The following is a 26,810-nucleotide window of genomic DNA, read 5'->3' on the forward strand; positions in this document are numbered from 1 at the left end:
GAGATCCTGGGCAGACAGCTGCTGAGATTCCCCAGAGTCCAGGCTTATACAAGGTCTCCAGAATGACCTCCACAGGAAGCAGAAGCTTATGTCCTGCTCCTACCCCATTCCCTCCATGGCAAGCAACACAGGGCATCCCATCCTTCAGGCCTGTCAACAGCACTCAGCTTTGTGTTGTCTGCAAATATGCTGATGGTGCACTTGATGCCACTGTCTCTGTCCCTGAGGAAGACATTAAATAACCTATATAGGGGTCCCCATATAGACCCCTAAAGGTCACCACTTGTCATCAGTGTCTACAGGGGCTTCAAGCTGTTGACCGCTACCCTCTGGAGGTAATTGTCCAACCAATTCCTCACCCATCGAAGAGTTCTCCCATCAAATCTGTTTCTCCAGTTTAGAGAGAAGGATGTCATTGGGGACCATTTTAAAGGCCTTGCAGAAGTCCAAATGGTGACATCTGTAGCCCTTCCCCTGCTCACTGGAGCAGTCACTCCATCACAGAAAACCACTAGGTTAGTCAGGTGGGACTTGCCCTTTGTGACACCACCACTGCTTTATACTGAGCACCTGCATGAAGAAGAAAAGATGTTTCTTCTCCTGAACTGCAGCTATAGCTGGAGTGAAACCCTGTGGCTGCCACTTGTGCCTTCAGTCACACAGAGCAATTAAACTTCAGGAGGGACAAAGGTGTGTATCCCAGCTGAAATTACAGAGTGACATGAAGAAAGCAAAACCAGAATTTTTGATTGGGATCTAGCAAGGCCAGTAAAGTAAGTACTGCTTTTCTAACTGTTCCATTGACCTGTTGGTCAGAACTTTGCCTTTTGTTTTTCCAGTCTTGAAAGAGAGCCTAGCCCCAAGCATCACCTTTAGCCAACAGCTTCCCCATTCCCTGAGGAGCACCATACAATCAGAGTTGCTCTTAGCAAAACCCAAAAAACCAGAGTTGTAGATCTACACAATTTGATAAACTGGCTTTAAAATATCTCTGCCTAAGATATCCTCTCCCATAGCCTCTTCAGCTTTAGTTCCAAATAGAGCAATCCCACAACCCTGCTGCAGAGCTGAGCTCCACATGTATCATGACATTGTATCCCCAAGGTGCAGCAATCCATTGTGAAGGTTTCTACCTATCAGTATAGACTCTATCTCCTCACTGGGGCAGCTGGCTTTTTGTCAGCTTCTGGTTCTGACGGATTCAACAGATCTCACTGGCATGGCTTCTCCTTAGCCAGCCAGGAGTAGCCCTACTGGCTCTGCTTCTTCCTCCATGGGATTTCCCGACCCTGTTAACACCAGCCTCAGTTTCACTGGGACAGGATATCAGCCTAACTGCTGGAAGGCAGAGAATGGGGGTGTTGAGTCTGGAGCTGATCTTCATGGAAGCTCAGTTTATTGATTGGTGTTGTGGATCTTCATGCCCATTGGAACTTGACTGACCCAGAGATTGCACCTATGCATCCCCTGCCTTGCCCTGGCCTTTGTCTCCACCGACTTTTACTTCAGTGACACTGGTGTTGATATTTGCCCCACAGATCTTCCACAAGGTTTCTGATAAGACTGTTGTGACAGCCTGTGTATGAATTCACCACAAGCAGTGGGTAAGACATGGACCTGTCTTATGAATCTGAATTCTTCACAGCCACTCTAGGTCTTGGATGCCAGGGACCTTACAGAAAACCTGATGTGAAATTATCTTTGGCCTACATTTACTGTTCATTTCTCATACATGTTTAAAGCAGAAGCAGAGAAGGAGAGATATCCATATCTCCTCCCTGCTTAGGCACTACTGCAGGTGAGAAAAGGAAGAGTTAGACCTACTTTTAAGATGCCAAATAGAGGAGACAGGTCACTGGTCCCACTATGAGCTCTTATATACTGCTGACTCGCAGAAAAGTGTGAGAAGACCCAGATCTACTTTTTCTATTCTTCTATTCCAACTTATTAACTGATTAACCGTTGTACAGTAATCTTATTGTCCAGTCCAGTACCAAAAGCAATGTCAGATGATGAAAGCAGAGTTTCATTTCATTGATTCCAGAGACATTTTGCTAGGGATAATTTTTACAAGATCTCTGTGGTCCACTGCTCCAAACAACTTACAAATGGAGACATTGTTAAGTTCCAGAAGGACTCTGAACATAATTAAATTAGTATTTTTAGTGCTGCAAGAACCTTAAATGGATGATGTGTAGCTCAGTAAAGCATTGTACAATATTTAAGCCATGCTCTTATCTACTTCCTCCTGTCAGTGCAGGATGAGAACATCCTTAAGGGGGGCTTTTCAGGTCTGCCAGAACCTGAAAAGGTCTCCAGAGGGGATGTGTATGACACAGCTTCTTTCACACAAGCATCTGGGCTTGACTGCCTGAGACCATGCCCAGTTTGTGTAACTCCAGTGCTTCCCAAGGTCTGTAAAACTGATCAAGCAGACCTCTGATTGCAGCTGTCACTCCTGAGTGCCACAGTCCCAAGGGCATAATGTTGTGCCACACTCTCTCCTCTCTACCCTCTTCAGGTGGGTTGTCACCAGAGTACAGGCACGGTTTTGACTGGGAAGATCCTGAACACAAGACTCAGCAACCCCAGGGCTTAGTCACTTCTTCTAGACCCTGGCACTGAGCAATGGGAAATGCTCATGTGGCTTTGAGCCATTTTATTTCCTCCTTTGCTCCTTTACTGTATTCAACCCTATTGAAAAGGAGGGAGGGGGAGGCAAGCCTGCAGTGCCTGCTCCAAAAACCCCTTTGTGGACCCTGCTATTTTAGTGCTATAAAGACCCCCGGCCAAAGGGAACATGTTGAATAGATGTGCTAGGGAAAAAGCCCTTGAAAAAAGTCTTTGGATCCACCACTTATAAGGGCTATTATATCACAGGCACATGTAAATAGTCATCCAGATCTTCTAGTCTTCCTGCTGCAAGACAACTGTTATTTATTTCAATTTTTTTCACTGCCTGGGCTTCCCATTTTAAAGGTGTTTTTAAAACAGGGCTTCAATGAGTATTTAGTATCTGGTGGTAAGGTCTCCTAGTTTGTTTTTTTTCATCCTTCAGTCAGAAAGCATGTCAGTAGCCTCAAAGAACTGCATATCATGATGTCTCTTCCCCAGGCACACAGTCCAGATGACTCTGCAACTGGTGCGTCTGTAGCAGAACTGTACTCTACATCCAGAAACCCCTGGAGCTCAGCCTGTGGGGGGCTTTACTCAGAGGCCCCCTGGCAGAGAAGCTGAGGGAAAGGGGACCCTGGTAAGGACTCCTAGGATGGCTGGGCAGGCAGAGTGCACAGAGCTACTTCCACGTCTTTCTGCTCTGATGCAGGTGGGATATGGAATGAGGGTTTTTATCCTAGGAAGGACTTATGATAGGAACCTTCTTCCCTCAGGAACCCACGCAAAGCCAGACAGAAAGCACTGGGAAGCTTGAACAATTGATCTAACACCAGAAAATGGACAGTTGGACAGTGTTTCCTCTTCTCTCAGTAAGAGCCAGTTCACACTGAGTGGCTTTGTCACACACTAAAGAGGAAACAACTGAAAATCTCCAGGGTCCTGTAGACCCTCCCTGTACAGGGCAGCATGACTGATTTTGTTCATCCACCCTGCAGGAGGGTGTGGTTTTTACCAGTCTTTGGACATTTGCCCCAGAAAATGACACTCTGGGTTCCTGTGGCAGTTTATTCCTTTAGTGAACTAAAGAATTCCTCCCACTATTTCAGCCAGCCCCTGCATCTTGTCCATGCCAACATTAGTTTGTTTCTGCTTTCTTAGAAACACTCCTTCATGTATCAATAGCTCTCAGTTGTCATACCAGCTCCTTTGTCAGATCACTCCTCCTAGCCCTCTTAAACCCTAACCAGAGATCTTACTTGATTACTGAATTTACATTTGTTCTACTTAGAAATTACTAAAATGTCTCCCCAGCTTTAATGAATAATGAAACACTACACTTACAAAAATAGTAATTAGCAATATAGCTCAAAATAAATCAATGTGTGGATCAGACTCCCAAAGGCAGAAGGAAAAGCTGCAGCCATTAAAATAGGTGGAGCTGAAAATAGCTAAGCACTTGGGGAAAAAGAAATGGAAAAAAAGCTTAAAGGAACTTATGAATGGCCGTGTCCTGTAGATAATTAGCAATCCACACAGGTTGGGATTGCTAACACTGTCCTGAATCTGACTGCTCCATTTCCTGTCAGTTCCCTTCAAATACCATTCAGCACATTTAGGAGTTTTCTAAGGATGTGAAGCAGCTGGAGCAGCCAAGAAAAGTAAGAGGAAATAGAAGAATGTCAAACCCTCATCAGTGGTTGTCCAAGAGTTTCCAGCAGAGCTCCTATCATTCTTCCTTGCGGATAAAGGAAGAGGTGCTCACACTACGAAAAACCAAATGTATAAGGATTTATAACACTCACAACCATTATTATTTCCACATCCTTGGGATGGATATCCCTTGTGGTGCTGGAAAGGAAGCAATGAAACAAGCAATGGGAGACAAGACAATGGGAGTGTGTTGAAAGGGCAATGGGAGCACACTGATTTACAGAGGAAAACCAATTCAGATACTACAGCAGCCAGCTTATATTCCCCTAGCACCACCTAAATATAGTGTTATTTTTTGGTAGAAAATCATTATTCTGCTTCTTCAGTAAGCCACAGAAGAAGGCTGGTTCTTGCCAGATCAATTTATTTACCCTTTCACAATAAAAATACCAAATTGTTCATAAGACACATCTTTGGAGTCAAGCAACTCATAGATCTGCTCAAACAGCCCAGATTATGGCATACAAATGTCTATATTACATGGCCAGGTCATGTCACTTCTTGTACTATACTTTTCATACTAACCAGTCCCTCTGTCAGGAAAATAGAAACAATGCAAAAATCATGCAAATTCCATCACAGTGAATGATTATCTATCTAAAATTTTAGCCCAGGAGTGTAGTGGTTTCTTTTCTTTTTTTTTTTTTCATTTCTTACTTTTCTTTTTTGCTAACTCTTTCTTTTCCTTCTTTTCCAGTCAAGGGGAGGAAATTATATGGTACAACTATAACCAACTGCATGTCTAAACATACACATATGTATAAACATAGTGGAGTAAGTGAGCAAATTGCAACGAATATACCGCCTGAAGTCAGTCTGCATAATGAATTCATTAAATCCTACTGAAATTAAATCAGAAATTAATCCTGAATAGAGAATACTTTCAAACAGATTAAATTTTAAAAGACTCATTTGATCCTTTCCAGAAAGAATGAGTTATGAATGTACAAACACTTGCTGTACTCTCTTAAACCAGCCATTAAGTTTTCGGAATCTGCCTGATCCTTAGAATATCTGAGGAAACTCATGTAGGATTGCACCTGCTGGGGCTTTCAGGTGACTAAAACTTTGATTTCAGTGCAAAGCAGAGAAAAAAGTTTCTATATGTAATTTCCTTTGGTAGAAGAAGCAATTATTTTGAAGCCTGAAGAAAATATAACACATTCCCCCAAGATGCCTGCTTTACAGATTGTACTCTCACAGAACTTTACCACAAATTATTAACATTTCAGTATACATTCCTATGCTTTAGCTCTAGTGGTTCCCTATAAATTTGATTCAAAGAAGAATTAAAGGGCCAGGTTTTTAGGAAGGAGTGGTGAGATCTTAACAAATGCCTCATTGACTTAATCCTTTTGAAACCAGTGCAAATTAGGCACCAAGGCTCTCTGAAAATCCTGCTAGGCTCCTGCCTATATAAATCTTATTTGTTAGGGTAGTTCTGTAAATTACCTAATACCACCCTGCCACTGTTTGGAAAAAGGCTTGTAAATATCTGCTGTGAGATTGAAAAGTAAAACAAAGTAGCTTAAAGAAGACTTAAAGCCTTAGTAGGAAATCTGGATCTTCAGAGCTTAGGAAACTCGGGGGTATAAAGGGATTACACTAAAATCCTGGTCCTAGTTTTTGCAGTTGGAAGTTGAAAGTTAAAACGCAGGAGGGAGAAGTTTGACAAAGCAAAACAGAAGATCCCAGGGTTAGGGCAGCTAACAGATGGCTGTCCTACACTCTGCCCCACCTTTGCTCCTGATTCCTCTGTTATCTGGCCCGTGCTTTTCATGGGGTCATTCCAAGTGACAAGTTCTGCATCTCTGAGTAGCTGACTTCAGACACCTTGAGTCTGATTTGGAGCAGTGCCGAGCACTCAGAGCTGCAGCTGACAGTAATGGGAGATGTTTTCTGATATGTGCAACTGAAAACAAAAACTATGAATAAAGGTCAGGCCCTCTGTTTCTGAAATTCTGGACATAAAACTAGGGCGTCTTGCTGACCAAACTCTTCATACCTCAGCTATCCACCTGCAAAAATGTAGTAAAAATACTCAGTTATCTCACATGGGTGTTGCAAAGATTTACTAAGTGGTATCAGGGATGTGCTCAGAATCAAAAGACAGCTCAGGAGAAAATTAGTATTTCTGATTTCAGAGCAAGGTTTGAATACTATTAAGCAAAGTTGTGGGGGTCACACACTGGCTTATTTGAGAATTCAAAATATTGAATAACTGCTCATTAAGTGAGCACTGTCCATTCTGTGACCTGAATGTGGTGAGAATCCCTGAAAAGAAAAATGTGTTTCTGTCATTAGAAGTGTACTGAAATGCATTCACAAGAGAAGACCATACTGAGGTTGCACAGACAATTACATTCCCAGTGTTGGCTTGTTTGTTTTTTTTTTTTTATATTTGCCTTGGCATCTTTAATAACTTTCTTCTAACATAGTTTCTCCATGGTCTTTATCACACATATATAAGCTCATACTGCAGCTGAAGTCAAAATCTATTTCCTCTCCCATTAATGTGGTATGATTCAACTTTTACCTAGATTTCACTTTCTAAAATGTAATTAACTACATCATGGGAGCTCAAACCTCTTGGCTTCATCAGCATCTTACAATAAACCCCAAAAAACCCAAAACAACTTTAAATGTCCAAGAGGTGTCAAGCGCCTCACCAGAACTCTTAGGCAGGGTGTGGGATTTTTCAACAAGCAGCAGCCAGACAGAAACAAGCAGTGGCCCCCAGGGTGCCAGCATCCAGTGTGGGATGGGATGAGGCCGGGTGCCCAGCTGAGTCCCAGAGCTGGTAGGAAGTTGGTGGCCTCAGAAGCCACCGAGGGCTTCCTCCCACATGGAGATATGGATGAAAAAGCACCTGTAACATCTGCAGTGTGCTGGCAGGAATACAACATATCTTCATAACCTCAAGCTGCACCAGGGGAGGTTCAGGTTTGACAGGAGGAGGAATTTCTTCACAGAAAGGGATGCCATGCATCAGAATGAGCTGTCCAGAGAGGTGGTGGAGTCACCAACCCTGGAGGTGATCAAGAAGTGACTGGATGTGGCACTCAGTGCCATGGTTTAGTTGACAAGATGCTGATCAGACAAAGGTTGGACTCCACAATCTTAAAGGTCCTTTCCAACTTAAGTGATTCTGTGATTTCATTGTGGGAGTTATATGTCAATCACTCAGTATCTGCCTCTGGGTCCAAAGCCACAAGTTGTCCATCCTTGAATTAGGTGAAGCAGGATTATCAGTGAAAAATGAAGGTTTTTTCTTAGCAAAAAATGAATTCACAGAAAGTACATCTTATCTGGCAATTTAATGAATGCACAATTACTGCATCAGGGAAGAGCCCCCTAAAGATTTAATCATTTAATATGTACAAAAAAGCTACTGAACAGAGAATTACTTTGTTCAAAGGATCAGCTATACCCTTGCCTAATTTTTGTCAGCTCTGTAGCTACCCTGGAACATCAGAGCTGGAATAGCAGGGCTGCTGCAGGGCAGAAGCACAGGGCGTCGATAGAAGTGGAGCAAAGGAAAGGCAGAAATCCTGTTTAGCACTTTCCATGCTCTGTATAACTGAGCACTATTTCACTGCCACTGGCAGTAAAATGACCTTCTGTTTACACCACAGTACTTGAAGCTTGTGGTTTTTAAAAAAAACTGTGCCTATCTCCAATTCTGATTAACTTCTCCAGGCATTTCTGTGCTGCTCAGCTTTCACTAATGGATTTCCAAACAGCAGAACTGCTTGGTATGGTACCCCTCAGAGGTACTCAGCATCCTCTGTTGTCTGCTGCACCGGACAGCAAGAGTTTGGAGGCAAGTATCCAAGAGAAGTTGAAAAATCACAGGTTGGGGATATCAGCATTGATGATATCATACTGCATGAAGCTAAGAGAAAATGAATCATATGTGAAAGATGGAACTGGGTGAATATAATGAGGCAGAGCAACAATAAGCACATTTTGCCCTCCGCAGGGACAGTTCAGAACCATGGAAGAGAAGCAAGCAAGCCTTGCCAGTGGGGCCACTTACTGCACTTTGTGAGATGGGAAGGCTGACCTTAGCTTGGTAAGGCCCCTTCAGTTCCAAGGCAGGTGCTTACAAGTTACAGTGTTACCTGCTGTGCTCAGTGCTTCCCCTTCTAGAGGGATAAGAAGCAGCGAAATTCCACCATCACAGATACTTCCAACAAATCTATCTCCTGATGTAGTCCAATGCCTTTTCTGCCACCCCCTCCATTTGTGTGCTGTAGCAGTGCACATTTCCACAAGTGTTACAGCAAGGTTAGCCTAAAATCCCAGCTGCTTTGGGAATAGTAGGGACTATAAAATCCCCACCATCTCACAAAAGCTAACACAAGGTGTACACTTTCACTGCCTCCCCGGCAAATATGCATAAGGTTTGGCCCAGAGAGACAACCACATTTACACTTGGCAACGTGGTCTATTTCTTCCCTATACTGACAGCCTCTCCACTTCCATTCTTAAGTGGTACGGGAACAGCATCCTTCAGACTTGCAAGCAAGACCTTCTCTTTTGGCCACCTACACTGCCTCCATGAAATATCTCTTCTGATCACTCTGTCTTGACTGACAGCTCTGCACCAGTGCTCTGTGCACCCCTTGGAGAAGTAAGTTTCTTCTGGAGATAATTCATGGACACAGAGGCTTAGGAGGCAACACAACAGCTCAGCAGCAGCTAGCACATATGGGCATGGTAGGAAAAAATCCCCGTCTATGCCTGACCAGAAAATTGTGTCTCATCTTACAAACCAGATATCTGAGAAAGGCAATACAAGTATTCATAGTCTCCACAACAGCAACACCATATTCAGATTTGGAGAAGGCTCTCATCAATAAAAGTGTATGATAGTGTACCACCAAGGTTCTTGCCTCCTCTCAGGCTCCCTGTTAAGCGCAGTTTGAAGGCTCTGATCTCTTTCTTAGGTGCATCCTGGTGTGGAGTTTATGATCCAGACCCTGTTGTGAGCACAACCTCCCCACCTGGAGATCCTCCAGGGCAACAACCCACAACTTCATAAGCACAGCGCAAGCTCAAAATACAGGACCTATGACAGCATGGACCTGCTTGCTTCCACCACTGCAGGGTCAGCTCTTCCTTATGAGACCCTCCCACAGTGTCCCATAGGCAGATACATGTTCCGCCCACAGACACAACAAAAAAACCCAACCAACCAAACAAACAAAAGAGACTGGCAAATAAAGCAAACAAATTATTTTTATCACTCAATTTATTCCAGGTGAGAAGAAGGGAGCGGAAGAAGAGAGGAACAAACCTATCCTTTTCCTGTGCTTTCTAGATTAATTCATTCAGAAGGGGTGTGAATGCTAGTTTAAAAGCTATTGGTTATATAAAGAGAAAACAGGCAGAATCACTGCCGTAGATTATTCCACTTTCTTCTGTGCCTCAGCTTCCTCACATGCAAATGGAGTAATAACAAGAGTGTTCCAGGACTGACTTTTTAAGGATCTTGCCTCAAATATCAATGAAAAGTGTAGTACTAGTTTCAGTGATAACAGCTTTGGCCTATTTTTTCCCAATTATTTTGCAACTTACCATTCATAGGCACAAGTCAAAAGCAATGGGACTTATCTATTACATAAAAAGCCTGTCTTACAAGCATCTTTCTGGGAACATGTTAAAGGTAGAAGCAGAAAATGTAAAAGGGAGACTACCACTGAAACCTCACTTTGACCTCCTCCTGCAGATGCCTTTTAATAGTCCTTATTGTATCTTTCTTTTCCTTGAAACTGTCCCTCACCTCAGCTACTACAAAGGAAAGAGCTCACAGAGTGAGCAATTCAGTATTTTCCTGTTATCCTAATTTCAAGCACAGCAAAGTGCCTTATTTGCCACACACCATTCAAACCCATCACTGAATTCAGAATACTGATTTCTTCATGGTCTTTTTCTGTGTTGTTATTTTGCCATAAAATCTCATTGCTTCACAGGCCTTAATGGATATTCTGCCAGGGAGATAGGTGGGATTGTTATCTCTATTTTACAGACACTAAAATCAAACAAAAAGAGGCTAAGGTCAAAATGGCCAGAACAATGACAAATTTTGGGTCCCCAATTGGTGATGCCTCAGATTAGTATTCCCCAGCTCTGTGTGTGTTGACAGCAAACCTCCATAGAATACCAGCTCTGCGCTTCTGCAAGTCAGACCCCAGGTGTCTCAAACTGAGAATTCAGAAAACAAGAACACACCAATTAATGGCCATCCATGGAAAACCTCATTTTCGTGGCCTTTTCATATCACATAGGAAATTGTGACAAGAGGCAGGAAAAAGCCTAATTCTTCAGGGCAGTATTCAAGTGCCAACATACGAGACCATTCTTCTGTTTTTGAACAGCCCCCTGCCCAATTCAATATATAACCTTCATCACTGGCAGTAAATGAAACAGGAGACCTATAGAAATCAGCTTTGTTTATGGCAAAACTCATTCAGTACCTAAGTGTATTCCATTCTGTGCACTGAATGAGACAGGGGTCCTATTGAAAAAAAAGGTACCAGTGTTTGATCTTATAATTAAGAACCACATTTTTATGTCTATTCATGAGAGAAGACAAATTAAAGATGGATAGGCAACCCTTTTAATTAATTTTCTGTATACTAAGTGTTTGACTTTGAAAACTAAATATATGCTTAATAAAGGTGTTTAATCTTTTCTTTTAAATGTAAACTAAAAAGCGAGAAAATAGGAAATTTCATCATTTGAAATCATAACATTCTCCTCCTTTGTATTACAAAGGTGCAACTGTTGCCTATTAAAAAGTTGCAAAGTTCTTTGCACTTTCAAAGCTTTATTCCTCTAATCTCATCAGACAAATAAATTAAAAAGCCACAGTGTCTATTTGAAGAAGACCCCTACCAAGAAAATTCTTGTCCAAACAGGAAAAGCCCAGCAAAGTTTGATGTAGATGAAAAGATTGTCTTTGACTATTGCAATTTTTCTCATCTCCCCAAAGCTGGGTAATCCTGACTATAGGCAGGGTGTCTTGTTCCCCCTCTTGTGTTGTGAAAAGACTCGGGAATAAAGAAAGGATATCTTCCTAAGGGTTATACAGATTTAGCATGAGATACTGGAAGATACCACAGATCAGCTTTAGCTCCTCTATATTTCCATGCAACAATAGCTCTAATGGCAGCAGAGGGGATTAAGCACTTAAGGTGACTTCTAGCAGGAGTACAGCACTCTGATTGGGAATTTCTAAGTGACTGCCATACAAATGCTTTGAGACAATTCATGTCAGCCAGGCAGAAGAAGCCATCAGTTGATAAATCCCTTGTAATAATTCTCCCATGAAGATGATGAACAGGGCACCTCGGTGTGGAGTTCCAGCAGATGTTTGTATTCAGGAGATGGATGTTGGAGCTAAGCCTAGGAAGAAGTTGAGCTTGTCTTGCTGAAACCACAGCCTTAAGTCCACTAAAAAATATGGGTACAACTGGGCACCTCAGTGAATGCCTTTAGAACCTGGCTATAACAAATGCTGAAGACAGAGTGACATCTTAACAGTCTGGGTTTGGCCATCTTGCTCTGGTTGTTGGGGAGATATCTTCTGGTTTGGATCTAAGCCGTGAACCCTTGTACTGAAAAGAACAACTCTAGTTCCTCTCTGACAGCATGTAGTAAATAACTATTTATTCAGTATCTCAGCGGACATACAGCTTCCCTAAATTATGGAAGATGTTGATCCAATCTCTACTGTACCTGAAAAGACCCCAAGTCTTACCTCCCTCCTACAAAAGACTGCTTAGAGCAAGCTGCTCCTGGCTTTTCCTGCATAAGCTCCTTGGCTTTTTCCATTGAAGAATTAAATAATCATCAGGCCAGAGACAGAGAGCATACAAAAGTAAATAGCACTTTATATCCTACTGGTTAAACACAGTTCTGCAAGAGGACAGATTGGGTCCAGGTTCTGCTTCAGTGCATATTTGCTAATAATCATATGAAATAGTGTTTAAGGAGCAGAAGAGGTCATTAAGTCCATCCTCTGGTCCAGAGATACTTCCTGCAGCCCTTCAGTGATTGAAGCTGCCATAGTTTACACAATATATCCCAGTGCATCACAATCATTTTGGACTAACCATTAAAGACCATTACTCCTATTTTTATACATCATGGGCAGTGGGAACAGATTACTTCAGTTTTTTTTTCTCTTGCCAGGCTAGCATCTCGACCACTCTTGGCCTTATTCCTTTTAGGTTAAACAACCCTAATTGTTTCAGTCATTTCTCCTTTTACCTCAAGCAATTCTCACTATCCCAGTCTACATCCTCTCATTGGACCACACTTCCTCAGAGTGCAGAACAAAACTAAGGCAGGACATTTCAGCTGAGTCCTACATGTGTACATCAGAGCCGAAGGCTCATGAGATGTGTCTGACAGCCTGTGCTCCCACTTGCACAGCCTGATAAAACAGTGTTCCCCTTCCTGGCAACAGGAAGATGTTCTAGCCTAACACTGAACTTGTGGTACTCTAGAGACCCTCTCTGCCTTCCTGTAGGACACCCTGTAGTCTCTCATGTAGAACTGGCTGTAGTTTATTAATCATTCCCATGGAGAGCACTTCATATTCACTCTGATGTTCAAACCAGGGCTCTGGTCTGACAAGCTTTTGTTGAATTACAGCGGTTTCCCCCAGCTCACCACAGCTGGTTTATGCCATCTTCAGATTTTATAAAACACTTCCTCTAGACAGTTACCCCGGTTAAAATTACACTATAAAGTACAATGTTGGTTAATGAAAATATGAAGCACTAGCAGGCCACAGCACAAGCTTGTGGCAACCTGCTCAATAGTCTTCCGTTTCAACAGGAAATCAGTGAGAATTGCTCATTGAGTAAAATGATCTACACCAGTCCTGCATCCCTGCTGTAATGCCTTCCTTTGGAACATGTTTCTTTGCTTCATTTATGATAAAAGACTGGAGATAATGTCAAAATCCTTACAAATGACAAGGTATGACAACTACTTCCTCTGTATCCACAAGGCTTGTTACAGAAGAAAGCTAAATTAGTTTGACATGATCTGTTCTTGACAGATCTGTGCTGGCTCCTAATAATCTCCTTTATTTGATTATTTCCACCAATTTTTTTTTCCAGGAATGAAGTCAAAATGGGTAGTCTGCAATTTCTTATCTTATGCTTGTTTTTAGCCTTCTGACACCTCATCCAGGCCTCATGAGTCTTCAAAGCATTCAAAGCCTATGGTTCAGAGATTGCTTCCCTCACCTTTGTAAATAAGCTAGGATGACTTGAAAGAGCCATCTTACATCAGTACATCCTGATTTGTTCTGCCCTTTTCCTAGATCTGATCTTCCTCCTTTGTGGTTCCTGTTACCTCTTCTAGCCATCAACTAGCAGCTGATCACATTACTTAAGATCTGCAAAATTAGCATAAAATGCTTTGGCCTTATTGACAATGCTGGCTGGAAAGCTTCAATCACAGCTCTCCTCTCCATGAGCACCATAAACAGAAGATATCAGGATGATATTACTTTACTCTCTTGCTCTGGTTCAATTATATTTTTGTCTGTGTATTGAGTTGATTATGGGTTATAAAAGGATCATCTAGGCATGCCAGTAAAGAGCTTATGAATGCTATGGGGACATTATAGTTTTAAGTATAATTGTGTGAGAGCTTTAGACACCTCCACACTTAGAAAGGAAGGAAGGTCTAAAGTTCTACAGCCTGTGACAGACATCTATAAGAATGTACTTCAGTTTAGAACAATCCCTTATTTCTCAGTTCAGAACAATGGTAAAATACTGTGAGGCATTTCAGACTCCTCTTGGCAGTCACACCCTGATTAAAAAGTAATTAAATTCTACAAGATAAGGCATTGTCTCATGGTATCTCTTCCTGATTTGTGGAATCATACTACTCAAAGCAAGAAGACAATGAATATAAGTGAGAATTAACTGTAAGAGTTCCTATGAGCCATTTGGGTCATTTTTCACTAATTTGTCTTTTTTTTTTCCTTCATCTTCTACCAAATCTTGTACACTGGCATCATAATGGAGGGTTCTTTTTGCTGCATATCCAGTTTTACCATATAATAGCCAGCTTTAAGTATTGTCTCATATCTTAACTTTGCTAACGTTTCTCTGGAACTTATCCAACTTCTGTTTACTTCATGGAGATTTCAGCTGGCTTCAGTTCTTCTGTTATTTTGGAAGGAGATATTTTCTTTCCTTGCTCCATTTGTCCTTTCCTTAGGGTTTCATCTCTTCTAGCTGGTATTATGAGTGGAATTTAGGATACAAGGGAAAGGCCATTTGCCAGTGATGTGCTTTAGGCAGGACTGGTTGCATATCTATCAATTTTAACAGTCAACATTAAGCATCAATTTTCTGCTGCAGTTGTCAGTCCTCAGAATTCTATGTAGGACTTGAAATTCTTTTGGGTTTTCCACAGGAAAAATAAACAGGAAGGATTAAAACCACAGCATTTAATCTTTTATCAGGCAAAATCTCCATTCTGACAGAATCATCTCAGCCTGTGCAATCCAGGTTTTTGCAAACTGCCAGTCTGACTTCTCCAACATAACAAGCTAAGAATTGAAATGTTAAGACTAGGTGAAGTGAAAGTTCACAGTTCTAAGGAACACAGTGAAGTGTCCCTGCAGGGGGTAAACTTTTGGCCCAGCTTCTAAAAGCCGCTCTGCCTCAGTTCCCCATCATTCCAGTACTGCCTCCCAGCTTCACCACTCCTCTCAGGGACAGCCGAGCAGGTGATGCCCTCCTTGCATTTGCTCAGCGGGTGATTTCCAGCACTGGATTTCACTCTTACATGAAACCAAAGGGCTGCAATTTTACTGTCAGCAAATCAGCGACTGACACCTGTTTCTTTATGCCTACCCTTCCAAACCTAGATGACTTTTTGCTAAATTATTTATAAATCTACCACTGAATGCTTTACTCCTAAAGCTGTGGGCAGGCAGAAGGTGAAATGACAGAAGGCGAACAATGGCCAGCCCAAAACCATTGTGGTTTACATCCTGCCGGTTTAAATCTGAATTAATATAAATGACTGGCCTCTTCTGCAATAGAGCATAGCATAGTACCATGGTGCCCAACCTGCACACCCTGGAGTACTTAACATTGCAGATTTATAAGGTCATTGGATGCTGTTAATAAAATAAATGGATTAGACTCCACTCAATATTCTGATGAACTGAATGCTAATTGATAAGTCTTAACAGTTATAAGAATAATGGGGACTGTAAATTATTCTGTACATTACCAGTTATTAGCAATCATCCCAATTCATAAATAACCTGAAGTTACTGAAAACACAGTAGCACTTCTAGGCAATTATGGGAAGGGCAGAATAAAACTAGCTTCAGAGTGGGGTTCAGATCAAAACACACTCCCCTGCACTCCTGAATTTTAGGGGCATTCAAACCAAGTAAATGAGATTCTTTTGGAGTCCTTTAGCTTTACTAATTACCAGCTCTTACAGAAAGGTGTATCCTCCAGAGAGAATGCCTAAATATTGTGAGATGTCCCAGCTTCTATAAATAGGGATATACTGTGATTATGGCTGGAATTAATTCAAGAAACTTCAGCTGCAAGATGAGTAATGAACGGGACTGACATTTATTTGCCATAATTTAAGAGACTGTAAGTACATCCTGGCTCCCCTTTTGAGACATAAATGCCAACCGTCCCTGGTTGCCAGGTTCAGGACATCCTGTCTTGGGCCAACAAGACAGCTGTAGCACAGCCTGCCACCCAGCAGCAGCATTAGAAGCCAAGGGACAAGCCTGGAAGGAGCATGAACCATCAGGACAGCAGGAATGCTGACACCAGTTTGTACTGCATGCATTGCTCCTGTTGCAGCCACACCCTTCCCAGCTGCTGCTGTGTCTGGGGAACCTTTTACCTAAGCCAACAGGAAGGTGAGAAGTGAAGATGCACCACTTGCTGTCTCTGCCTAGGGATGCTCATTTGTGTCAGCTGCAACTCTGCCCAAGTGGAGAACTGGAGCAGATACAAAAGCAACTGGAGCACAAAGAAGGAACCCTTCAAATACCAGTGCCAGGAAAGGTGAAGGGAGCCAGACCCTGGTGGTAATGGCTGAGGCTGCCAGCAGGAGTACTGCGTGGTCAAGGGAGCAGGGGGAAGGCAAGGAGCAGAACAGATGGGGAAAGGAGACAGAATGAGTAACAGGCGGAGACAGCAGGAGCAGTGTAACTCCAAAAGCACAAATTCCTTTTGCTGTATTAAAAACAAATCACTATTTTCATTACACTATTCCCTCACCCCATACACATATTGTGAGCTGGACCACTGTGGTGGTCGGGGAGGAGCTACCGCTCTGGTGAATAGCAGGGAGAAAACGAAGTTTTTAGCCCTGCTCTCAGGCTCCGGTCCATTGTAATAAAGCCTTGGTCTGAGAAGAAAATCAATGGTTTGTGTTGAAGGAGCTCAAGGGGCTAATAAACATCCTAGCACTGCAGGAGTGACTGAGGATGGATAAAGCAGAGATTTGCCTATCTAAAGCATCTCTCAGTTCAGGGCTTCCCTTTTTTTTTTTTTTTTTTTTTTATTTTTTTCCACTCTAATTGTTTAGTTTCCCAATTAAAGAAGCACCTTGCAGAGCTGGCCATAACAGTCAGAGAATGTATGCTTAGATCAGTCAGAAAGCAGGTTAATAGCACTGCCAGAAAGGGAAACCAGCTCTCCCTAAACCAATTCCTCTCTACTGCCCTGTGGTGCTCACAACCATGAAAAGCCATCGAGTTTTACACATGCACTCAGCAGGTGATAGAAAGAGCCCAAAGGAAATATAAACACCTTCTCCACTTGAGGCCATCAGAGCTCTGAGGTTACATGTCACCTCCTGGTGTGCTCAGGAGGATCTTGGAATTATAGATTAAATGAATGTGGATGGATTCCTGACTTTGATTTTAGACTTCAGATGTTGAAAGGTGTTTCATCAGGGTACCTGCTCTGGTACTCTCACAGCAAGATATTCTACCAGCAAACATTTGCACCCTCCATTATGCCTTTCTGGACGACCAACCTCCTCTTACCAGTCCAATTCCTCTGTGTAGAGCTACTGGGCTACAGTTGTATCTTTACAACACTGAACACTGGGATTTCAAAACTTAGATGCAGACAGGTAAGGACTGCTGCAAAATCTACCCCTGAGACCTGTCAGACTCACAGCAAACAGGGGCATCACACAGTGACTTCCAAAGCGCATCAAAACAGAGAGCTGCCATCAAAAGGTTTCTCAGGTTCTCCTCGGGTGTCTTTAGAGCACTGTCATCAGAGCTTTTGTTCATTCTCAAACCCAAAAAGAGCCTTCCCAGTGTAAGGAGGAAGCCCATAGCAGCAAAGGAATCACAAGTCGTTTATGTTCAGGAAGAGGACAACAGGAGGGTTGTACAGAAGGAAGGATACATGGGCCGGCAGTGCATGCACTGAGCAAATGGCAGTCAGCAATGCACCACCAGCCTTCCACAACCATGCAGAGGTCTCAGCTTATAGAGCATGGTGCTAATAACACCACAGCTGTGGGTTTCATCCCATGTGGACCCTTCACTTAAAAGCTGGACTCTGTGATTTTTGTGGGTCTCTTCCATCTAAGAATATTCTGTGATTCTGGTGCTTTTGCTTCAAATTATCTCAGCGAAAAGCAGAAGTAACCTCCAGGCTATAGCTGCTGTTTTACCTGGTAATACACCAATCCCTCAGCAGATACCTGTCTGCTTGGTAGAGATTAGGCAGAACCCAATTCTGCCCCATGTCCTCTGCCATGGACAGCACATGAACCACATGAGTCACTATGAGGAGCACATGCCTCACAGCACAAGCACAGCAAATCCAAGCAGGAATAAACATCCTTCATTTGCATCATGCAAGACTATCAGCCTACTTTCATCTTTCAAGGGCCAATGGGCCTCATTCTCCTTCCCACCAGCACAGAAGGCATTGCAACTTGGCAGCTCCTAGCAGTGAGAAATTCCTGCTCTCTGGGAAATGGGGAGAGGGAAATATAATGTCTGTGCGAGAGGATCCTGGGATGGCATCACAAAATCCAAATCAGATAATGTTCTGAGTTCAAAGGGATCCACAAGGATCATCAAGTCCAGCACTTAAGTGAATGCCCCACTCAGGTATTGATCCCAACCTTGGTGTTAATAGCACCATGCTCTAACCAGCTGAGGTAATCTCAGGGTCCAATACAGCTGGCCTGCAAGGAGAGTCGATTTGAGGTGAAAACTCTTTGCCCTTTCTCCTTCTAGTCAGTCAAAGCCACATGACCAAAGGAGAAGTCCCTCTCATCTCTATCCCCAAGCAATGCCCACCCTTCCAGCATAGCGTGGACAGAGCCTGGAGCTACAGCTCATTTCCTGATCCAATGGCAGGAGCAGCTCTGAGATCATTCAGGCAGTCTCAGCACTAGGCCAGGACAAGTCCTCAGACAGTACTTGTTGGTTCCTTGGGCTGCACACATGTTCCCAGACTGGCATGGTCACACTGGAGATTCAGTGCAGCTCTCTAGGCAAGGATGCCTCTGCATACCAGCAGGTACTGCCTGACTGGTTTTTGCTGGGCTTTCGATTCAGGAGCAAGTGGCCAAAGACACTTTGGATCCACAGACTGATTTCTTTCCCACTAAGCCCTATCGCTGTCCTTCTCCCACTGGAATCTCTGCCTGCAATTAGTTCCCTAGGAGGGGGCTTGTCTGTGCCATTAAGAACAGTTACATTATATGATCTAGGAGAAATCAATGTCTCTAATAGTCAGCAAAGGCAGTGGAGGAGAGGGTGATGGGAGGGCTGTTTCTCTGGAGACACCCTTCTCAGTAGAAATCCCAGGGGTATTGCCCCAGGAAAAGAAATAGTGAGGACAGTAATTAAACTTCCATGGAGCAATTGTTTACTGGAAGAAGCACAGAAGCTGCTCAGTGTCTCTCAGAAAAGTAGAGGCAGTGGCTAGACTCTCCCTAGGTGCAGTTGAAGTGCCTCTGCCCTGTAGTCAGCAGTCTATGGTGATTTACACCACAAGTGGTGGAAGGCAAGTGGTGGGAGGAGGGGTGTGGATAGACACCTTTCCTTTAAAATATCCCTTTTCCACTGTCCACAGTGGTGTTTAAAGGTAAGACCACGCCTTGCAAGTATTGAAGCATCTGGATTGTGCAGTATAATTACCCTAAATGAAGCCTGAGACATTTTAATACCCTGAAGCAAGAAAACCTTCACTCTGCAGGCATCTTCCTCTCTCTCTTTTTCTCCATTTCCTCCTTCTTGTACACCTCTGCAGTTCCTGAAATGACAAGCCACCTCACCGGCTGGCTGTAATTGCTGGAACTGTTCCCTAATGCTTTTTTCCCTTCTCCAATTGCATTAAACTGCATCTTTAGAGGTACAGCCCTGTTTATTCATGCTGCTCGTGTGGAAGGGGGAAGAAATGCAGACTGCCTCTTCTCCCCTCTCCCTCCTTTGATTTGATGGGTGTGGCAGGTTTAAACCTTTGCAGCCGCTGGCTCTCCGGCGCTGGGGTGAGGAGGAGAGGATGGAACACGAGGGAAGCGGCGTCTGTGGCTGGTGATGAATGGGACTCATCTCACCCACAAGTGAGAAACCTGCTTGCAGGTTATTGTTTAATCACTCATGCAATCCAATAGTGAGCACATACCCCCATAATGTCCATCTGTTCTAGCATGCAGTGCATGCAACACTTGCATTTCTAGCCACCTATCTCACTGCCCAGCCCTGCGTGTTACTGACTGCATCTCTCGCTGGCAGGAAAGGCTCAGTTCAGGTTTTCAGACACAGGCTCAACCCAGATTTTTAGTTATGCTACCTCTCAGCTGATAATTTTGTGGGCTCAGATTCAGAGGTGCAGTCAGCTGTAGGCAGAAATGACAACACTTAGATATCTACATCTCTCATGGGCGGGCGCAGTCAGTCAGTCAAATACTTCACTCTTCACACTGGCATCACACCCACAAGAAAGAATAATCTGCAAGGTATGAGCGTGTGAATAAATTTGTCTCTGAGGGGTGGGAGGACAAACACACACACAGGCACACCTAGACACAAATGTGAAGAGATTTCTTCCACGCCCAAGCCTGTAATTTCAACATTTTGCTCCTTAGCTGCCAAAAAGGCGGGACACCAGGGACTTCCCCTGAAAAATAATTTGAGGAGAGCTGCTTTTATTTTGGGAAGGAAACTCCTGCCAGTGCTGAAGAACCCATTCCATCTTTTTCTCTCAGTGAAAGGTCTGGGTGGGGACAGAGCACATGCTGAACACCGAGATCTTTTTCTCCTCCCAGTCAGAGCTGTCTCTCGTGTATCATCAGCTTTCCCGAGCGAGCCGCGGTATTGCCGGTTTGGCAATAGCGGTGTGCGTTCAGGTAGAGGAGCAGCAGCTGCGCTGGGAGCCCACCCTGCCCACGGCGCGGCGGCGCGGCTGCGGAGGGAGGCTCGGGCACGGAGCGAGCGCACGGCGAGCCCGCGCGTGTGCCCGGAGCGAGGGGAGCGCCCGCCGAGCGGGGCCGAGCGCCGCGGGCACGCGCACAGACAGGGGTGTGTGCCCGCCGTGCGGCCGGGCGGGAGCGGGCACGGGCACGGGGGGTGTGTGCCAGCGGGGCACCTGCATGCCGCGCGTTCCTGAGCGCCACGGAACACAAAAAGACACGAGTAAGCCCGGAAGGGTGTAAAGAACAGATACATCGGAACATCATTCGGGAGCTTCGATGCCCAACCTGCGATGGTACGGGCAGAATGATCCCTGTTCCCCCGTAGCTCTCTTCTGACTCCAAAGAACCCCAGAGCTCCTACTTTATTTTAAAATTTGCCGTGCACCTCCGCCCACTGCTCTGTCACTTTGCCTCCCTGTCTGCCTTCCTTCTCCTCCTCTGCTCTTTTCATCCCGTATTTGCCATCAGAACGTGCTCTGCTGGCTGACTGCAACGTGTCCTCCCCTCCCCAGCCCTCACCCCCTCCTCCCAGATTTTGGTGAGCATATAATTAATTTCGGAGCATTGAAAAACCTGCATGAGGAAAAAACACAGGATGACGCAGGGTCTCTTTCTATCCCAATCACTTGCCCCTCCCCATTATTCTACAAATTTCTCCTTCGTTTGCTAACACACATCTCCATTCAGAAACACACTTTAACCTGAACCTTCTTGCAACACTGTGCTGTTCACAGGAACCGTAGTTACTCACATCACCGTGTGAACAGAATACTGCAGTGCTGTGCTGTAAAAGACACTGGAATTTATGCATATATAAAGAAAGTAACCAGTATGGTGCTGTGCCTGAGTCGAGTTTTGTGCTCAGAACAAGGACCAAAGCTCCTTGTCACTACCTACAAATCCATAATTCTTGGAAGTTTCTAAAATGCCTTGCAAAGGTATCTAGGGTCAGTTCCTGCCTCAAAGTTCCAACTGCATAAATCCAGCATCCTCCCGAGGAAGTCCAAGAGGTTCAGCCAAAAAGGCTTTCTTAATCAAAAGCAGGTTTGGGCTTTCACACAAAATAAAAGGGGGAAGGGTGAGGGGGAAATGATCTAAGTAGGTTTTTTTTTCCTAATTTCATTATCATTTTGGACACAACAATTTGGACACTGAAACGAGCCCCCACCCAAACCTTCCATCATCTCAATTCTCTTACAGCAAAAGCCAGGCGGTACCAGCATAGAAAATGAGTGGGTTTCCAACAGGTTCACACCGTGAGCTTCTCTTATCCCACCCGAGTTCGGAGCTAACAGAGGCGTGGTCCTCTGTGTCTTTCCCAGCTGGTGCACACTTGTCTAACTGGTTGTACTATGAAAGGTATTGCAAAGAGGGTGACTCTCCCCATCCTAAGGCTAATGCTTTTGTTATTATTTAATTGGATTTTTCACTGTAGCGTAGGTTAAAAAAAAATTCCTTCAGGTTAATTCTTGCTCAGATTGTTGCAACACAAAAATAAAATGAATACACCTGTCCTCCACGCCACCTCACAGCACGGGCACATAAAGCATCTCCCATTCATCAGAAGCAGGAGCAATTGAGAGCATTCTGACCAGGGATCAAGGCTCACTGGGCATCCGTTCCTTTTTGGCATAAGATGAAGAATTGCTTCCTTTATCTCCAAGGTAGAGCCAGAGCTCATCACGTTCCCTGCCAGCCGCAACACACCCCTCCACTTCCCCCCCCCCCCCCCCCCCCGCCCCATCCACACCCTCAGAACCACAGACAGAAAACCCTAGGCAATATAACTGCCCCTATTAAAGGAAAAAAAAAAAAAAAGAATAGAGGGGGGATTCTGGTAGCTCCCCCAAATGTGGATGTAGGCCACCCCCCTTCCCCACATAACCAGCCCCGGAAAGGCAAAACAGTCACGTTGCAGGGTGTGAAAAGAACCTTCAGTCGCAAGATGCTAAAGAATTGCAAAATAGACGTCTGCTGAAAGCAGCTGAAATTTCCTCCCCCCTCACCCCAACCTCTACCCCAGCCCCTCACGCACTCAGGCAGACACGCACCCCACGGACATACAGACATCCAGCAGCCTGGGAGGCTTCTTAACAGAAAGAAATATAAAAATCTTAAGCTCTACCTGTTTTGTTCTTCTCATACAGCACAGCATGATCGTATTGTCCCCTTCCTTCCTTCTTCTTCCTTCCTTCTCCTCTCTCCTTTTCCTCTTCTCTCTCTTATCTCTCCCCCCACCCTCTCCACTCCCTCCCTCCCTCCCTCCCTCTCTCTCTCCCTCTCTCTCTCGCTCACACACACATACACACACGAGCACACGCGCGCACACACACACCAGGGCAGTTAGCAGGAACTGGAAGGTCCACAGCTACTGCTCATCACACATGCACACGCTGCCTCTCCCTGCCTCCCTCCCTACCCTTCCCAGAATTGTTCGCCAGCTCTCCCTGACTCGTCACCTCCCCACCCCACCCCCACCCCGGCAGCCACCCCCACCCCTCCAAGTCCCTCGCCAGCCTCATGAATAATTAAAATCTTCAATCTGGACCCAATTACCCAACGACTTTCCCACTGTACAGAGGCGACAGGGGAGAGGGGACACTGCGGGCTGCGCAGGGGTGGGGTGGGCTGGGGTGTGTCTGGGAGGCACCGGGCGGCTGGGGAGCCCCCAGCCCTACTCCCACCGCAGCAGCCGAAGCCCCCTGGCCACGGCCAGGAGGGGGATTTATGAGTGAAGAAAGCATAAATCTTTGCTTGGGTGGGGTGGCGTGGGATGGGCACGGAGGGGAAAAGAGGGAATGGAGGTACTGCCACGGCAGGCAGTATATGCCGTGCACAGGTGATGTACCGTACCGTAGGTGGGAGCTGCGAGCTGAACGGGAACTGGTAAATATGTGAAAATGGCTGTTAAAAATCCCTCTCCCCAGCACACCCGCAAACATATATGCACGTGCTGCCTTCTCCCTGTGTGCAGGCATAAACCCTGAACAGTGACGTCCTGCACCACTGAACGGGACAACTTTCTCCCTTGTTCCCTCACTCCATCCCACAGACCTTCCACAGGCACAGAAAACGATACTCCTCCAATACATTTTTTTTCCCCCAAACAGAATAGCTTCCAAACCCACAGAAATCATCCCTTTTCCTTCCGTATAGATCTCAATTAATTTCCATGCTGAAGTAATTTCTACACCTATTGATCTCTGCCTGCAAATTGCTGTGAACTATTGCGAGGCAGCTGTGCGTGTTCGCACACGGAGGCAGCCCAGTGCACGTGTGGCAGCATGAGTGCATGGGTCTGCATGCACAGGAGATCATGGCGATGCAGGAGCCCCAGCAAACATTAATGCGCACATGCACTCGCTCCCAAGCACGTCTGGAAAGTTATAGCACCATGTTTTCTCAGAATATACATGAGCTGGATAGCTCTATCTGTCATTGGGAAAAAATATCCCAGACAACAGTTAAACCAAAGTGTGACAATATTGGGCATGTCAAATAATATTTTTTTTAACTGCTGGATTTTTAGGATTTCATCAACCAAAATTCAAATTTTGCTTATTTCACTTACTTAGTCTGAGAGGCACAGTCAGATGCTGTTCTCTATTTAGCACTAATGTCACTACATCAGCTCCTCTGCCACAGCATGGAGTTACTTCTAATTTATTTTTAATATAAAACTGCCTGCAAAAGAGAAGAAAATTGTCTTAGGTTATTACTATGGTCTTTGCTCTTTAATTACATCTAAATACATTATTAATACAAATATTCATGCATGTATGCACGCTTATACAAATAAATGCATACGTATATAGATATAGTTTCTGGAATACCCCTCAGTACAGACTCCTACATAATCATATCCTGTTGCTATGATATCATTGCAGTTCCCAGTACACCATTTATTTTAAGAAAAGCAAACAGCATTTCAAAAAATTCTAGCTAGTGATCTACATCTGTATGCAATTTAAGAAAGTGTATTTTGGGGTCAAGAAGGTATCAGCATTAGTCCTGGGTTACAGACTAGAAAGAGAAAATAATGATATGGTAATGACATTCAGAGAAGATACTATACTGGGAAGAGTTGCAAGTACCAGCTAACACAGAAGTAGACCAAAGGATTAAGTCACGAAAATCAGATTCAGCTTCAGAAAATGCATGCAGAGAAAAAGAAGGCAAACTGTGCAATCATAAAAGAGGACAGGTAACAAGTGGAGTAGTAGAAAGCAGTGGACATCACATTTGAGGGAGAGATCTGTGACGTACGTCGCTGCTGAGGACACCATGCCAAGGCACTGAGGAGCAGTGCAATGGCATTTTGAATTACACCTGGGGGACTTAGGAGCCTCTGCCTTGGCCCCTGGAGTTGTTGGGGGCTCATCTCCAAGACAAAGGGAGGGTGTCATGAGCTTGTGGCCACTTGCCAACCCACATGGCTGTTTCCCATGTCCTTGGAGATGGGAATCCCCTGGTCAAACGTGTCTGAGAGCTTCAGCCAGGTCTCCCTTCGGTGACAATGAAGAGAAACGGGAACTTTGAGGGTGTGACTCAGACCATCCTAAAGCAGGAACCTAAACTAGGTCAGACAAATCACGCTTCAGAAGTGTTTTAGAAGCTTCATTTTCTTCCCACTGACAAGGCCTTTTTAGGGAACCTCCCTGTGCGAGGGAGCCCTGACGAGGAAAGCCTTCCCAGCCTCCACCCTTCTCAGACACCCACCTCGAGGGGGAGCAGGCTGGCAGCAGAACTGTTCTGGTGCAGTCAGGGAGGGTCAGGACATTTTCCTGTGCTCACCCCATCAGTCACAGCCAAAGGCAGAGCCAGCTCTCTTCATGCCCAGCCCCACAAGCACTGTATGCTCCAGTTTATCACAAGTAACTTTCGGGACACAGACAAAACCTCTTCAATGTGTTCCCCAAACATACAGGCTTAGTGGTGAGTAGCCAGTCCTCTATAGGCTCACATCCATGTTTCCTCTGAATTAATCTTATTACAGAGAAGAACAATACATTGAAACCTGAATTTTCAGGGCACGACAGCTCCTAACACCACTGTCTTTCAAATCAGGACCCTTTAAGTAGATTTAAAAGTTGGACCTGAAATTCTTCAGCAAATCATATGGTTCTGACAATCATATCCCAGCCATGGATATCAAATGCCCTGCCATTTTGGCTGTTTTCACTTCAAACTGTAAAGTAAATTATCTCATAACACAGCAGGAAGAGAGGACAACTCCACAGCAACGAAAAGGACAAAGAGAATGAGAGGGAAATAAAGGCACAAACTTCAGCCAGGGAGTTAATGAAAATCAGAAGCAAAAATTAAGGTAAGAAGAACAGGTGAATCTCCCTCTCTTAAAGTGCCCAATTGAAGATGGGATGCTTTCATCCAAATGACACCTTTGTCTCTTCAGGGCACTGCTAGCTCTGGCTCATTCAGCACTCCTTCGGAGTTGCAGGATAACACTGCGTCACACAGTGTGGATGTGCCCTGAAAGGCCCCTTTGACCTTGGCTTTTTAATCTACACAACTAAAAGGAAGAGCAGTTCCAAAGAATAACGTGAATGGGGGACGAGGGAAGTCAGCTAGAAGAAGGGGGTGAGCAACGACCATAGATTTTAAAAGCTTCATCTGTGAGACTTCACTGAATGACAGCTAAGGAGGTGGAGAATTGTGATATTTTCAAAAACTACAAGCCTCTAGAAAGGAATCATTTGGTGTGATATATAGTCCACTGTTTGGTGTATGCTGCATGTTGCTTCACCATGAAGGGGCGTGTGGTTCATATAAAGTAATTATTATGATGAATTCTTTAATTCAAAGTCATATCTTTAATTTTAAAAGGTAGAGATCATTTCAAAGTAGCAAGACATATTAGTGGTTATTACAAAATAAGGTGGGTCAAATAAGAGACATAAAACTGTGCTTTTAAAGCCTGTTCAGCACCTGTTCAGTTCTGCTGCAAGGTTACTCCAGGAGCTTGAGGTCCATATAGATTGAAA

The 26,810-nt window shown here is 44.4% G+C and overlaps 1 protein-coding gene across 1 annotated transcript in view; it reads right to left on the reverse strand.

Annotated features, from left to right (window-relative positions):
• GAP43 (growth associated protein 43) overlaps window positions 1-23,061 on the reverse strand; it is a 52,545-nt gene extending 29,484 nt beyond the window's left edge. Inside the window, exon 1 of the mRNA XM_054269800.1 lies at window positions 22,934-23,061. Coding sequence (XP_054125775.1) covers window positions 22,934-22,963 — 30 coding nt within the window. The 5' untranslated portion in view covers window positions 22,964-23,061. The remainder of the gene's footprint in view (window positions 1-22,933) is intronic.
• Between the last annotated feature and the right edge of the window lie 3,749 nt (window positions 23,062-26,810).

Source organism: Melozone crissalis, unplaced genomic scaffold (genome assembly GCF_028551555.1).
Source record: "Melozone crissalis strain CALT ecotype California unplaced genomic scaffold, PUWL_Pcris_2 ptg000008l_1, whole genome shotgun sequence".
Classification (NCBI taxonomy): Eukaryota; Metazoa; Chordata; class Aves; order Passeriformes; family Passerellidae; genus Melozone; species Melozone crissalis.